Source organism: Pongo pygmaeus, chromosome X (genome assembly GCF_028885625.2).
Source record: "Pongo pygmaeus isolate AG05252 chromosome X, NHGRI_mPonPyg2-v2.0_pri, whole genome shotgun sequence".
Taxonomy (NCBI): Eukaryota; Metazoa; Chordata; class Mammalia; order Primates; family Hominidae; genus Pongo; species Pongo pygmaeus.
In genome coordinates this window covers 36,950,765-36,964,803 of record NC_072396.2, presented here as the reverse complement: position 1 = coordinate 36,964,803, position 14,039 = coordinate 36,950,765, and the positions used below count along the sequence as shown (strand labels likewise).

Here is a 14,039-nt window from a genome sequence, read left to right as displayed (position 1 = left end):
GGCAGCAAGAGAAAGGCATATCCATCAAGTAAGTTATCACTGGGGTTATCTAAAGTAAGAAGCAAGCTTAAAATAAGGTAAGTCGCATAGAGAAAAGAAGAAACGGATAAGGCTGATATAAAAGAGGCCAATTCCACAGTTAAAGACCCAGGGTCCCAAGTTGAGGGAAAGATTCCTGTTTGAGGGGCCTAGGGCTATCCAAAACAATGATGGATGGCAGGAAGAGTGTACCAGTACCCAGGGAGGGAGCTGGCAGAAACAAACTAGGCTGTTAAGAAATAAAGTAGAAATCTATGCCTGAGTGCTGGGACAGACATGACAGAAATAAATGTATCACAAAGAGGGACCATGCTGAAACCACCTTTGCAAAAATTACGACTGAGAAAATAATGACAGTGAAAGAAATCTTATCCAACGGAGTCCATCTTTCTTCTAACCTCCAAGCCATTGTTGTTTATTCCTGGGTATGAGCCAAAATAACTTTGGGAGGAACTCAGTTTATAGTTTAACTTTGAAACAAAGATGGTAACAGCTCTTTCCCAAAACAAATCCCCTTCCTACCTGGGGACGAGACTGCCTTTGCAGAACTAACACATTAGACAAAAGATTAGAAATTATGGCTTAGGAGTCATGCAGCCGGAGGCTGCAAGAGTCTGAACCTCCCCAAATTGCTCCTGGAGATAACATCACTATTGTAAAGCCCAAAATCAGTGCTTGAGATACTTTGTAGACCCTGTATCCTGGATGGATCAGCTGCCAGGAGCCAGATGATAAACTGGCTCATCTGGTCTTGTGGCCTTCACCCAGGAACTGACTCAGTTCAAGAGGATGGCTTTGACCCCCTGTGATTTCATCTCCAACCTGACCAATAAGCAATCCCCACTTCTCCAGCCCCTACCTGAAAAATTATCCTTAAGAACTCTGATCCTTGAATTCTTGGGGAGACTGATTTAAGTAATAATAAAACTTGAGTCTCCCATACAGCCAGCTCTGCATAAATTAAACTCTATTACAATTCCCCTGTTTTGATAAATTGGCTCTGTCTAGGCAGCAGGCAAGGAGAACCCATTGGGTGGTTACAAAGTAAATGAGGAGCCAGGGCTAACAGATCCAGCATCAGACTGGTACTCACTAGACTGCAAGTAGGACATGGGAGACTGGTGGTCAGCACAGATGGGCCTCTGGATCCCACTCCTGAGATAGAAATTGGCTCAGGACCTGGGATGGAACATGTCAACAGAGATGGTAGGGGAAAGAGAAAGAAATCAGAAATTTTCTACATTTAATGCTACTGACAATGTAACTAGTAGACTTCTATAAAATAACAATACGACAACTGAGGTATTGCTTCTCACAAGAGGGCATTAGCTGCCGGGCTCTGCCCGCAGACCCTGACCCAAATGATGGATGAATAAAACGTACACTGACACACAGATATTCTATTTTGCCAGTCCTGCTGAGTGTCCGACCGCCTGCCCACCAAGAGAGGTTTGTCACTGTGGCCAGCCCTGAGCAGCTCGCACTCCAGGCATTTATTTCGTATACAATTAACAACAGAAGCTTTGAGTCAACACACTTGTGGATAATTAACATGGTTAAGAGAGTAGTTCTCAGAATGATTAAAGCTCAGGTACCATGGTCTAAAGTAAATACCATTAGGGGGCAACATCCCTAGTTGACCTCCCCCGGAGAGGGCCATCTGACTCAAAGGTTAGTTAATGGAGGTAGGGTAAACAGACTTAACTGGGGGAGCCTCTATTGTCCCTAGTATTTACCCTATGACCTAATGCTCTAAGGTAAGCACCGGCTGCCTTCAGCCTGTTCAATTATTACAAGCTATGTAACCTTTCAGCCTTCCAAAAGGTTTGTGACTATTCCCTATAACTTTCCCTAATATTTCTGCCACCATTCTGATTGAATCCCAACAGACAACATTTCCGTATGTGATACATTTTATGTGCCTCCTCCAATTTTTTTATGTGCTTACTCCAATTCCTTTGCTGCCACCACCTCCATCAACCTCAGCCACCTGCCTTTTTTTCCTCTGCTTGGGGGTGACCTATATCTTGCATCAAAAGCAATAGAGCCAACCCCTTGACTGCTCCTTTACAACCAAGCAGACCAGCATATGCTCAGTTTCAGGCTCCTTTTGCCTTGGTAGAGCATGGAATTTGACATCTTAGCTAGAGAATGCCACCTTAAATGCTAGGGCCATGGAGTAAAGTTTAGCAAACAGGAACAGGAGACAAGGAAGTAAACATGCAGATAAAATTCCTTTTCTTTTCTCTCTCACATTGATTGCTCAAGGGTACTTTGCAGAGACACCTGCTGAGCAATCTGATGCATATACAGTCACGCACTATCTGTTCAACCACTGAGTGCCTATATGATGGTGGTCCCATAAGATTATAATGGAGATGAAGAATTCCTATTGCCTAGTGATGTCATAATGTCCTGCTGCAATGCATATTACGTGGTGATGCTGGTGTAAACAAACCTACTGAGCTGCCAGTGGTATAAAAGCCTAGCACATACAATTATGTACAGTTCATACAACTTTATGGTAATAAATTACCAGAATTTATTTGCCATGGCAAATAATTACCAGCCTGTGTTGCTGACTTATGTATTTATTATACTATACTTTTTCTTGTTATTTTAGGGTGTACTTCTAAATATTAACTGTAAAATAGTCTCAGGCAGTTACTTCAGGAGCTATTCCAAAATAAAATATTGTTATTATAGTTATTATAGGAGATGACAGCTCCATGCATGCTATTGTTCCTAAAGACCTTCCAGTGTGGGACAAGATGTGGAGGTGGAAGATAGTGATATTGACGATCCTGACTCTGTGTAGGCCTAGGGTAATGTGTGTGCTTGTGTCTTAGTTTTTAATAAAGAAGTTTAAGAAGTAAAATAAATAAATAAATAAATAAACTTTAAAGTAAAAAAGTTTATAGAATAAGGATATAAAGAAAGAAAATATTTTTGTACAGCTACATATGTTTCAGCTAAGTTTTATTACAAGAGTCAACAAGTTTAAAAATATTAAGAAGTTTATAAAGCAAAAAAGTTATAGTAAGCCAAGATTAATTTATTATACAAAATTTTTAAAAATAAACTTAGTGTAGCCTAAGTATCAGCATTTGTAAAGTCTACAGGAATGTACAGTAATCTTCTAGGACTTCACATTCACTTACCACTCATTCACTAACTCTCCTAGAGCAATTTCCAGTCCTATAAGTTCCATACGTGGTAAGTGTCCTGTACAGGTATATATTTTTTAAAATATTTTATACCCCATTTGTACTGGGGTATAAACTTTTCTAGGTTTACATATGTTTAGCTACACAAATACTTAGCAGTGTGTTACAGTTGCTTACAGTATTTGGTACAGTAACTTGGTGTGCAGGTTTGTAGCCTCAGAGCAACAGGTTGTACCATATAGCCTAGATGATTAGTAGGCTATACCATCTAGGTTGGTGTAAGTACACTGTGATGTTCATACAAAGATGAAACCACCTAACAAGGCATTTCTCAGAATGTATCCCCTTTGCGAAGCCATGCATGATTGTATTCACAGAGGTAAGTTGTGGATACTGAGGCAACAGCTCATGTATCATGCATTGCTTTACCTCCCATCCTTCCCTTCCTTGTTTCTGTTTTTATTTTTCCATTCTCAGTGCCCTGAATTCGCATCTCCCAAATAAAGTATTCGTATTTAATTATTGCTTAAGGTTTTATTTTCTAGGGGACTCAAACTAAGACAATTACTAGAGTAAGAATAAACAGCATTGTGATTTCACATTTTGTGCAGCATAGCATAATGGAAACAGGATAGAGGAAGACTTAGCAGGCTTACTCAGTATACTTACTCTAATTACTTAGTAGACTTGAATGCTTACTCAGGAGACTTGATGTGATCTCCTACATGGTCTGTGAAGACACTTAAATTTCCTGGGCCTAACATTCTCCCTTTTACAAATGGAGATGTTGTACCATGGTGGCATTATGCTGTGCAAGTGGTGGTTCCCCAATTTATTCTAATACATGGATTAACTACACAAGTGATCTGGGTATAGGTTTGTAGACTCCTTCCAACCTGAGAATAATTCAGTAGGCCTAGGGTTGGGCCTGGAATATGTATTTTGTTGCAGGTACCCAGGTACCACTGATGTACATCCAGGGTTGGTGACCACTGGCAAACAACAACCAAAAGTGAGCTGGAGTGGCTATACTACAATTATAAATGGGCTTTAAGTCAAAAAATGTTAAAAGAGCCAAAGAACATCATTATAGAATGATGAAAGTTCCATTATTTAAGAAGATACAGCAATCAGAAACATATATAACCATAAAATGTAATCCTCAAATATATAAAACACACTGACAGAATTAAAGAGAGAAATAGGCTTTTTAATAGTAATATATAATAATAATTGTTGGAGGTTTCCATACCTCACTTTCAATGCAGTGGCATGATCCTGGCTCATTGCAACCTCTGCCTCCCAGGTTCAAGCAATTCTCGTGTTTCAGCCTCTGGAGTAGCTGGGATCACAGGATTGTGCCACCACGCCCAGCTAATTTTTGTGTTTTCAGTAGAGACGGGGTTTCGCTATGTTGGCCAGGCTGGTGTCGAACTCCTGGTCTCAAGCAATCTGCCTGCCTTGGCCTCCCAAAGTGCTGAGATTACAAGCTTGATGAGCCACTGCTCCTGGCTGTGTATAGTTTTTAAATTGGTGTCCTTGCAGAGGGGATGATCAATGGAGCCTTGTATTCTGCCATCTTGCTCTGCTTATCTCTGATACACTTTCAATATATAAAAATATTGTGTTTCTATATATTTGTAATGAATAATTCAGCATGAAATTAAGAAAGCAATTACTTTTAAGATATTATCAAAAAGAATAAAATAGGAATATATTTAACTAATAAAAGTGTAAAACTTATACTCTGAGAAATATAAAACCCATTTAAAAAAATAAAAAATTTCTAAAGAAATAAAAAAAAATCATTCCAAATTTCTGATTCAAGACAATATTGTTAAGATAACAATCCTCCCCAAATTGATCTACAGAATCAATGCAATACTTATCAGAAGGCCAGTAGGCTTCTTCTTATAAATCAACAAGCAGATTCTAAAATCCATTTGTGGTTGGGAAGGGTCTGGAATAAGCAAAATAATCTTGTTAAAAAGAAAAATATTGAAGGACTCACACTTTCTGATTTCAAAACTTACTACAAAGCAATAGTAATACGACCAGTTTGGGACTGGCATGAGGACAGACATGTAGACCAATGGGATAAAATAAAGAATACAGAAATAAACCATGTATCTATGGCCAATTGATTTTTTTATTTCAAAAATTGTTTTTACTTAGAAGCATTCAGAATGTCAACAAAACAGCTGCAACTGTTTCTTTTTTGCAATTAGAGAGATATTCAGTTAACAGAACAATTATTTTGTGTTAGATGCATCACAGACAATTGAAGAAGAAAAAACTACCATCCCTATATATAACTAATTTGTGCTGTGCACTAACGAGAATCTGATTTAAATTTCCATGCCAATTTACAACCCCCATATTCTACCAGGCAAGGTTAGTGGCTATTGTAAATACCACAAGAACAGGGCTTTCTAAAGACACATTCAGTAGTGTGTTAACTATACAAAAAAAAAAAAAGACACTGTAAAGTTAAAAAACAAATCTTACACAGCCTTACATTTCAATTTTTTTTCTTTAAAAGAAGCGAGGTGTGTACAGGGGGATTAAATGCTTTATAGACAAGAAAAAAAAACTACACTAGAACCAACTTATTCATCATCATCATCTTCATCTTCTTCCTCCCCCGATCTTCATCTTCTTCATCTTCCTCCTCTTCCTTCTTTTTCTTACTTTTTTCAACCTTTACAACTCCCTTTTTTTGCTGCATCAGGCTTTCCTTTAGCTTGATATGCAGCAATATCCTTTTTGCATTTTTCCTTCAGCTTCGCAGCCTTCTTTTCATGAGGCTGCTTTTCATCTGCAGCAGTGTTATTCCACATCCCTCCCAGTTTCTTTACAATATCACTAGTGGACTGGACAGGATGTTCTCCTCTGATTTTTGGATGATACTCAGAACAGAACAGAAAAAAGGCTGAAGGAGGCATCTTAGGTGCATTGAGATCCTTGAACTTCTTTTTTGTCTCCCCTTTAGTAGGGATATATTTTCATTTCTCTTTCATAACAGGCCTTGTCTGCCTTTGCCATGTCTTCACATTTTCCTTTCTCTTTAACAGACATGGTCTTCCACCTCTCTGAGCAGTTCTTAGAAAACTCTGAGAAACTGACTGAAGCATCTAGTTGTTTCTTCTTGTGCTCCTCCTGATAAGTTTGCACAAAAAAAATGCATATGATGACATTTTGCTTCTTGGCTTCTTAGGGTCTCTTTTGCCCATGTTTAGTTACTTTTCTTCAGTGAGGCACAGAATTGCCCAGTGCCCATCTGGCTCTCACTTGCCCTGGCACTGTCTCTATGGAGATCAATGTACTGCAATGGCTGTGAGAGGGTCAACTGATTTTCAACAAAGGTGCCAAGATCATTCAATGTGGAAAGAGTAGTGTTTTCAACAAATGCTGCTAAGACGACTTGGTAGCCACGTGCAAAGGAATGAAGTTCTCACAGGATATACAGATATTAACATAAAATGGATAAAAGACCTAACTGTGAGAGCTAAAGCTATAAAACTCTTACAAGAAACATAAGGATAAATCTTCATGACCTCATATTTGGCAATGGGTTCTTAGATATGATCAAAAGCAAGAGCAAAAAAATCAATAAGAACAACAAAATCAGTTAAACTGGACTTCATTGAAATCAAAAACTCCTGTGCTTCAAAGGATACTATCAAGAGAGTAAAAAGACAACTCACAGAATGGGAGAAAATACTTGCAAATCATATATCTATCTGATAAGATATTGTATCTGAAATATAGAAAGAACACTTGCAACTCAATGATAAAAAGACAACTCAATTTTTAAAATGGGTAAAAAATCTGAATAGACATCTATACAAATAAGGTATACAAATGGCAAATAAGCACATGGAAAGGTGCTCAACATCATTATTCATCAGGAAAATGCCAATGAAAACCTCAATGAGACACCACTTCTGCTCACTAGGATGGCTAGAATCAAGAAGTCAGACAATAACAAGTGTTGCCTATGATGTGGAATAATTAGAATCCTCATACACTGTTGGTGGGAATGTAAGATGGTGCAGCCACTTTGGAAAAAATTTTGGCAGTTTCTCAAATGGTTAAACATAGAATTACCCATATGATTCAACACTTCTACTCACAGATGTATACCCAAGATAAATAAAAACATATGTCTGCATAAAACCTTGTACACAAACGTGGATAGCAGCATTATTCATGGTAGCTAAAAGGTAGAAACAACCCAAATGTCCATTAATTGATGAATGGATAAACAAAGTAGGGCATAGTCACAAAATGGAATATTATTTGATCATTACTAGAAATGGGATACTGCTAAGTGAAGAAGCCAGTCAGAAAATATAACATACGATTCATTTTACATGAGATCTCCAAAATAGGCACTTCTATAGAGATAGACATTAGATTAGTGACTGCTTAAGGCTGATGGGATAGTGGATGATGGAGGAGCATGATATCTAAAGAGTACTGGGTTTTTTTTGAGACCATAAAAGTGTTCTAAAATTGACTGTGTTAATGACTACACATATTTATAAATATACTGAAAACTATTGAATTGTGCACTTTAAATTTGTGAATTGTATGTTATGTGAATGATATCTCAACAAAGCTTAAAATCAAAATACATAAATAGAGGAATAGAGATCTGAATGTGAGCACAGGTGAATATCCTTTTATTTTTTACTTGATGTAAATTCAAATGACAAGTATTATCCTTTATGGTTATTTTTGCAACTCTTCTAGGAAGATAGACTATAATAAAATTTATTATATTTATAATTAAATTTACATTTAAAGACCAAAAACAGAGTTGTCATTTCCTTGCTCTTGCCAATTCGGGTTTGCTAAAAAATTTATTTTTTGATCTTATAAGATTTAAATGTAGTATATGGGTTACTGATTTTCTTCCAGAATCTAATAGCATTCTTATATAGACTATAATTGGACAGGATGCTTTACAATTGTGGCAATCCTATCTGAAAGATACATATAAATTATATTTCTGAGTTAAAGAAATTCAATTTTAAATTTGTTTTGCAAATTAGAAGAGTTTTTGCCAAAAACAAATGTGACAAATGTAATAACACAAGCTTAACCCTTGTTATTTTGAGAAAAATTAACTGACTCATACTTTTAATATTAGGTAAGTTTTGGCAATGCTAACAATCAAGTATAATAGATTTGTTCCAATTAAAGTCAGCTTACATCATTAAAACTAGCATTTAATTTGATATTCTGTTAAATAAAATTTATTTTTTATCCTGTTTGAAATGTATTTGTGGTTATTCCATATAACACAGAGATGTAGAGTTTATTTTCGAAGTATATTTCATAAGTTTTTTGTTTTTGCTTTTTTGTTTGTTTTTATTTTGGGGGGGACAGCGTTTCACTGCTGTCGCCCAGGCTGAAGTGAAATGGTGTGATCTCAGCTCACTGCAACCTCCACCTCCCAGGTTCTAGCAATTCTCCTGCCTCAGACTCCCAAGTTGCATTACAGGCACCCGTGACCAGGCTAATTTTTGTATTTTTAGTAGAGACAGGGTTTCACCATGTTGGCCACACTGGTCTCAAACACCTGACCTCAGGTGATCCACCCATCTCGGCCTCCCAAAGTGCTGGGATTATAGGCATGAGCCACCGCACCTTGCCTATTTTGTAAGTTTTAAAGATTAATTCAGTTTCATTTTTTTCATAATTTTTCAATTTTATTTTGAGGCTGAAGAGTAATTCAGCTATTAATGTATTTAATCTTTGTAAAATGAGAACTGCAGTTGACCTTTGAACAGCATGTATTTGAACTGTATGGGTGCACTTACATGCAGATTTTTTTTCAACCAAACGTAGATAGAAAATACAGTGTCTGTGGGCCATGAACCCGTGTACACCCAGGGCTGAGTTTTCTTATCAGTGAGTTCTCCGAGATCCATTGTGGGACTTGAGTATGAGTGGATTTGAGTATACACGGGTGGTTCTGGAACAAATCCCCTGTGCATACTGAGGGATGACTGTACATATAGTATTAGTTATTGATAATAAACATTTTCTACATATTTACAATTATGTTACATGTTAAAAAGTTGTCATGGATGATTTACTGGTATTTCAGTCACCAATTTAACTGCTAATTATTAGTGAATATTTTAAAATTAGGGAAATTAGAATTAGGTGGGAGAAGGGAGAGAAGGATAACAGTGCTCCTACAATATGCTCTTCTAACACGTCTGTCACATTAGAAGATCAATATTTAGATCAGTATTTTGAATTAATCTAATTTCTTCTTCTTCTCCCAAGAGAGAAGGAGCAGAAGAAATTAGAGCAATACAAAATACTAGAAACTGAAATCATAACACTTAGGAATGAGGGTTTTGAGCTCCATATTAGTGATCAGCAAAACCAGCCCAGAGCATTTTGTTTGAGTGCTTTGGCAAATATTGCTCATATAGGACCCTGTATATTGGGGAAGTGATTTGGATAATCGCTAGTGGAAACATAGCAGGTATCCTGCTTAGCTATGCTAGCAATTTAAGGCCAATAAAGCTCTGCCTGTCCATAAATTTCAACATCCTGGGAACCACATGTAGAAGGGATTGTAAGTCAATATGTACACCTAGGTTTAACTCTGAGTTTTGTGAGGCATGAGGTTGTCACAATTTGTGGGAGGGGCCTTCCAAAAGAGCAATAATGTAAAATTAGAAATATAAAAGTAGGTACAGGGACTAGGAAAGGGGGTCAAAAAAGTAAAGAATCATAAAGCTTCTGCTCCTTTGGTATCATAGTAAATCTGTCCCTAAAATCACTAAATGTTTCAGTAAAGACTGATTGACAACATTAATATGAGAGGAAAGAAAGCCACTTTTTTAATACCTTAAAACTAGCTTCACATGTACCCTAAAACTTAAAGTATAATAAAAATAAATGAATAAATAAAAAAGAAAAAGAAATTAAAAAAAAAAACTAGCTTCTTTTGATGAGTTTAGAACTTCAAGTGATCATAAATATGGCCCTACTTCTACCTGTCTTCCGCAGTTAGGGGAACACTGGGCTATCCCTGGTTCTCCAGATAAATTCTTGTCATTTGTTTCTTTCTCCATGACACCAAAAAAAAAAAAAGTTTTGTTTCCATATTGCCATATTTATTATCAGGAATTTGCTTGTTTCTTCTCCTAAAATCAGTTTATATCATAAAAATATGTTTTCTAAACACATAACTCTAATCTTCTAAGGCACAAATTCTATTTATTCCATTTATTAAAGTTACAATGCTTGCATCCCATTCCTTTTCATTATTCAAGTCCACCTCTGAACAGCAGAATGCACAGAGTTTAGGGCATGCCTTTTATTTCATTTGTTACTATCCTGAGTTACAATATCCTATTTTTGAAAGTTTCCTAATATCTTTCTTCTTAAACTTACTTAATTTAAGTGCCTGTTTAAGGCAGTGAAAACAGAAACATAGGATGAAAAGATCTCTTTATAATCTCAGCTGCACAGAAAATCGAGTTAGACATAAACCATGGTAGCCCAACTATATTTAAAATGTTTTATTAATGATAATTCAAAATTGTTTGCCATTTTATTTTTTCATATTTTGACAGTAATCATCTTACCAAAATGGATAATTAATAATTGATATGCATTGGGAGATATACCTAATGCTAGATGACGAGTTAGTGGGTGCAGCGCACCAGCATGGCACATGTATACATATGTAACTTACTTGCACATTGCGCACATGTACCATAAAACCTAAAGTATAATAATAATAAAAAAAAATAATTGATATAAAAGAAAAAATCAGCCTTAGAAAAATATCTGAACAGATTTTTAAATGTAAATAACTTCACACTTACTTACAATTAAAAACTATTTAAATATGACACAGTCTTCATGAGTGTTTAATAAGGCTATACTCCGAGTTTTAAGTCAATTCTATGCTGTGTATCCTTGGTTATACATTTTCTCAAAGTGAAATGCTTTAAAATGTGAATTATCCTATATAGTCAACTGAATTAATTCTTAATTTTATTTATAAACACATTCTATATGTGTCTATATATAACACTTTTCTCATTGTATTATAAGAGCTACTTATCTGTGAGTCCACCAAAGGAAAGAATAAGGCAGTTTTTATCTTTTTGCCTAGGGGAATTGATGCTCAACATTGTCCATGAATGAATGGCTGAATAAATACATTCACAATTCTCTCTGTGTTTTAAAGTAGATGCAGCTTTATCCAGTTATCTCAAAAGGGATTAAAAAGTTACTAAAAGAAGTTATTCATTTAAAATTCTAATAGCACTTTGAAAAGCTGAGTTAATAAAGATTTTTAAAAGACAATGACTTACGATGAAGGGTCTCAAACTGATTGCTGGTAAGCCAAATATCCCCCCGTAGTTGTTTGGCTGGCTCAGGTTATTTTTATTTTTACTTTTTGAATGTGAATGTTTAGACAGGGCATCTACTCTCTAGTTCACCATAGGATCTATCATCCCTATTACCTTAGACGAGACCTAACTCTTAATTCCTTGTTATTTGCATGGCCACTTAGCATTTGAGTCTGGGATCCCAGTTCTCCTAGGGAGGGAAAGTAAACAGACTATCTTGTAATTTATAAGTTGTAATCACCCTTTCAGGATTACAAATATTTTGTAGCCAACACAAATCCATACTAGAATAACAAATGAAGATTTAACAAAACCAAATTTAGCAAAAGCATAAGTGAGAATCCATGATACTGGAATTGTGGAACATTCTAGGAATAGCCTTAGCGAATAAATTACATTCCTACTATTATCCAGTTGTTTGAAAAGAACTGAAATGAAAAAGAAAGGTAATTTTGAATAGTTAAAAATATTTAGCCACTTGTTTATGTCTTATCACTTGTATTTAGTAATGCTAGTGTATCAATATTCATATTAAATTTGGATTAAACATTATTGATAATGGCAACAGAATAAAGGGGCACCAGGAGATCAAAAATAAGTACAGTACTCAATAAAAATCCTGCTCCAGATCAAAGATAAGTTACTCACAAATAACACATTCTTCTCCTCTGATAACCTCTAGTCATCAACATTTTTCCTTTCTTTTAGAGCCAGCCTAAGCCTCAACTTCAGCACAACTTCCGTAACCAACTTCACTCTCAAAGCAAGAACTCACCTTCCTCAAAGTGCACTTATTATCTTTATCAGATTACTACTCTTTAACAAATTTGTAAGCCTGCAAGTTTCAGTACCAGTAATTCAGCACCCAAATTCAGTACATAATTTCGATTACTGTGATGTAATATGTTGATTATATGTAATGCAAAGCATCATTCAATAATTGGTATTTACTTCACTGAAACTCTTCAATTATATTATGAACACTTTGTCAGTAAAAGTGTAATCTCTTTTTGCCTCAACTGTGAAGTGAATACATCATCATTCCTGGAACACTGTTAGATTTTTAGGCCACACATCACTGATTACCTTTTTCTTTTGAAAGTTTAATTACTTGATGATCTGGAATCCGAGGAATGTAGATTTTCTCAGGGATATAAAAATACTCTGGAAGGCTCAATTCTGTTGTGTATGAAACGGTCTTAGGCTTCCTCAACTTTGAGATATGGAAGAGCATAAGAGTCTGTGAACAAACAGTAAAATTAGAATGTAATTTTCTTAACTTTCACCTCCAAAACACAAAAGACAGCATTATGTATTTAGACTATACCTTTGGGAAAAAAATCCATCAAGCATTGAATTTGATCATTTCATTATTTTTATTTAATTGGTGGAAAACAGTACAAACACATTTCAGAAAACCAGTGGAGTCCTCTTTTATTGAGAGATGACCAATGTCCCCTGTGCTAATGCTTTCAGTGTTGAGAAATTCATTGACTTGAGAGGAAACCATTCCACTGCTGACCAGCATTTGAGAAAGTGCTTCTCTCCTTTAGTTGAAACCTGTACTCCTTCATATCTACCCATCAGATATATCAGATACATTCTTTTTTTTACTTATTATTATTATACTTTAAGTTTTGGGATACATGTGCACAATGTGCAGGTTTGTTACATATGTATACACGTGCCATGTTGGTGTGCTGCACCCATTAACTCGTCATTTAGCATTAGGTATATCTCCTAATGCTATCCCTCCCCCCTCCCTCCACCCCACAACAGTCCCTGGTGTGTGATGTTCCCCTTCCTGTGTCATGTGTTCTCATTGTTCAATTCCCACCTATGAGTGAGAACATGCAGTGTTTGGTTTTTTGTTCTTGCGATAGTTTGCTGAGAATGATGGTTTCCAAGCAATGGCAACAAAAGCCAAAATTGACAAATGGGATCTAATTAAACTAAAGAGCTTCTGCACAGCAAAAGAAACCACCATCAGAGTGAACAGGCAACCTACAGAATGGGAGAAAATTTTTGCAACCTACTCATCTGACAAAGGGCTAATATCCAGAATCTACGATGAACTCAAACAAATTTACAAGAAAAAACCAAACAACCCCATCAAAAAGTGGGTGAAGGATATGAACAGACACTTCTCAAAAGAAGACATTTATGCAGCCAAAAAACACATGAAAAAATGCTCATCATCAGATACATTCTTATTAGTAGCACAGACTGAGGCCTCCTATTTCACTAATGACAATTTTGTGAATTTATAAAAACAACTGGGTCCCACCTCTCCACAGATGTTCAAAAACTCTCTTACCTAGGTTTGTTATTTTTAGTTCCTCAACGATTACTCATATAATGGGGGTTACAACAACTCACCTCCATGCATATGCTCCTCTAGACAAAATGTAGTTCAATACTATTCTTCGTAAAG

General features: G+C 36.0%; 1 protein-coding gene and 1 pseudogene across 1 annotated transcript in view; both read right to left on the bottom strand.

Moving 5' to 3' along the window:
• The window catches only part of CFAP47 (cilia and flagella associated protein 47), a 458,984-nt gene that overhangs the window by 160,128 nt on the left and 284,817 nt on the right, over positions 1–14,039 (bottom strand). Inside the window, exon 45 of the mRNA XM_054473062.2 lies at positions 12,692–12,845. Coding sequence (XP_054329037.1) covers positions 12,692–12,845 — 154 coding nt within the window. The remainder of the gene's footprint in view (positions 1–12,691; positions 12,846–14,039) is intronic.
• On the bottom strand, positions 5,816–6,439 carry LOC134739045 (high mobility group protein B1-like; annotated as a pseudogene).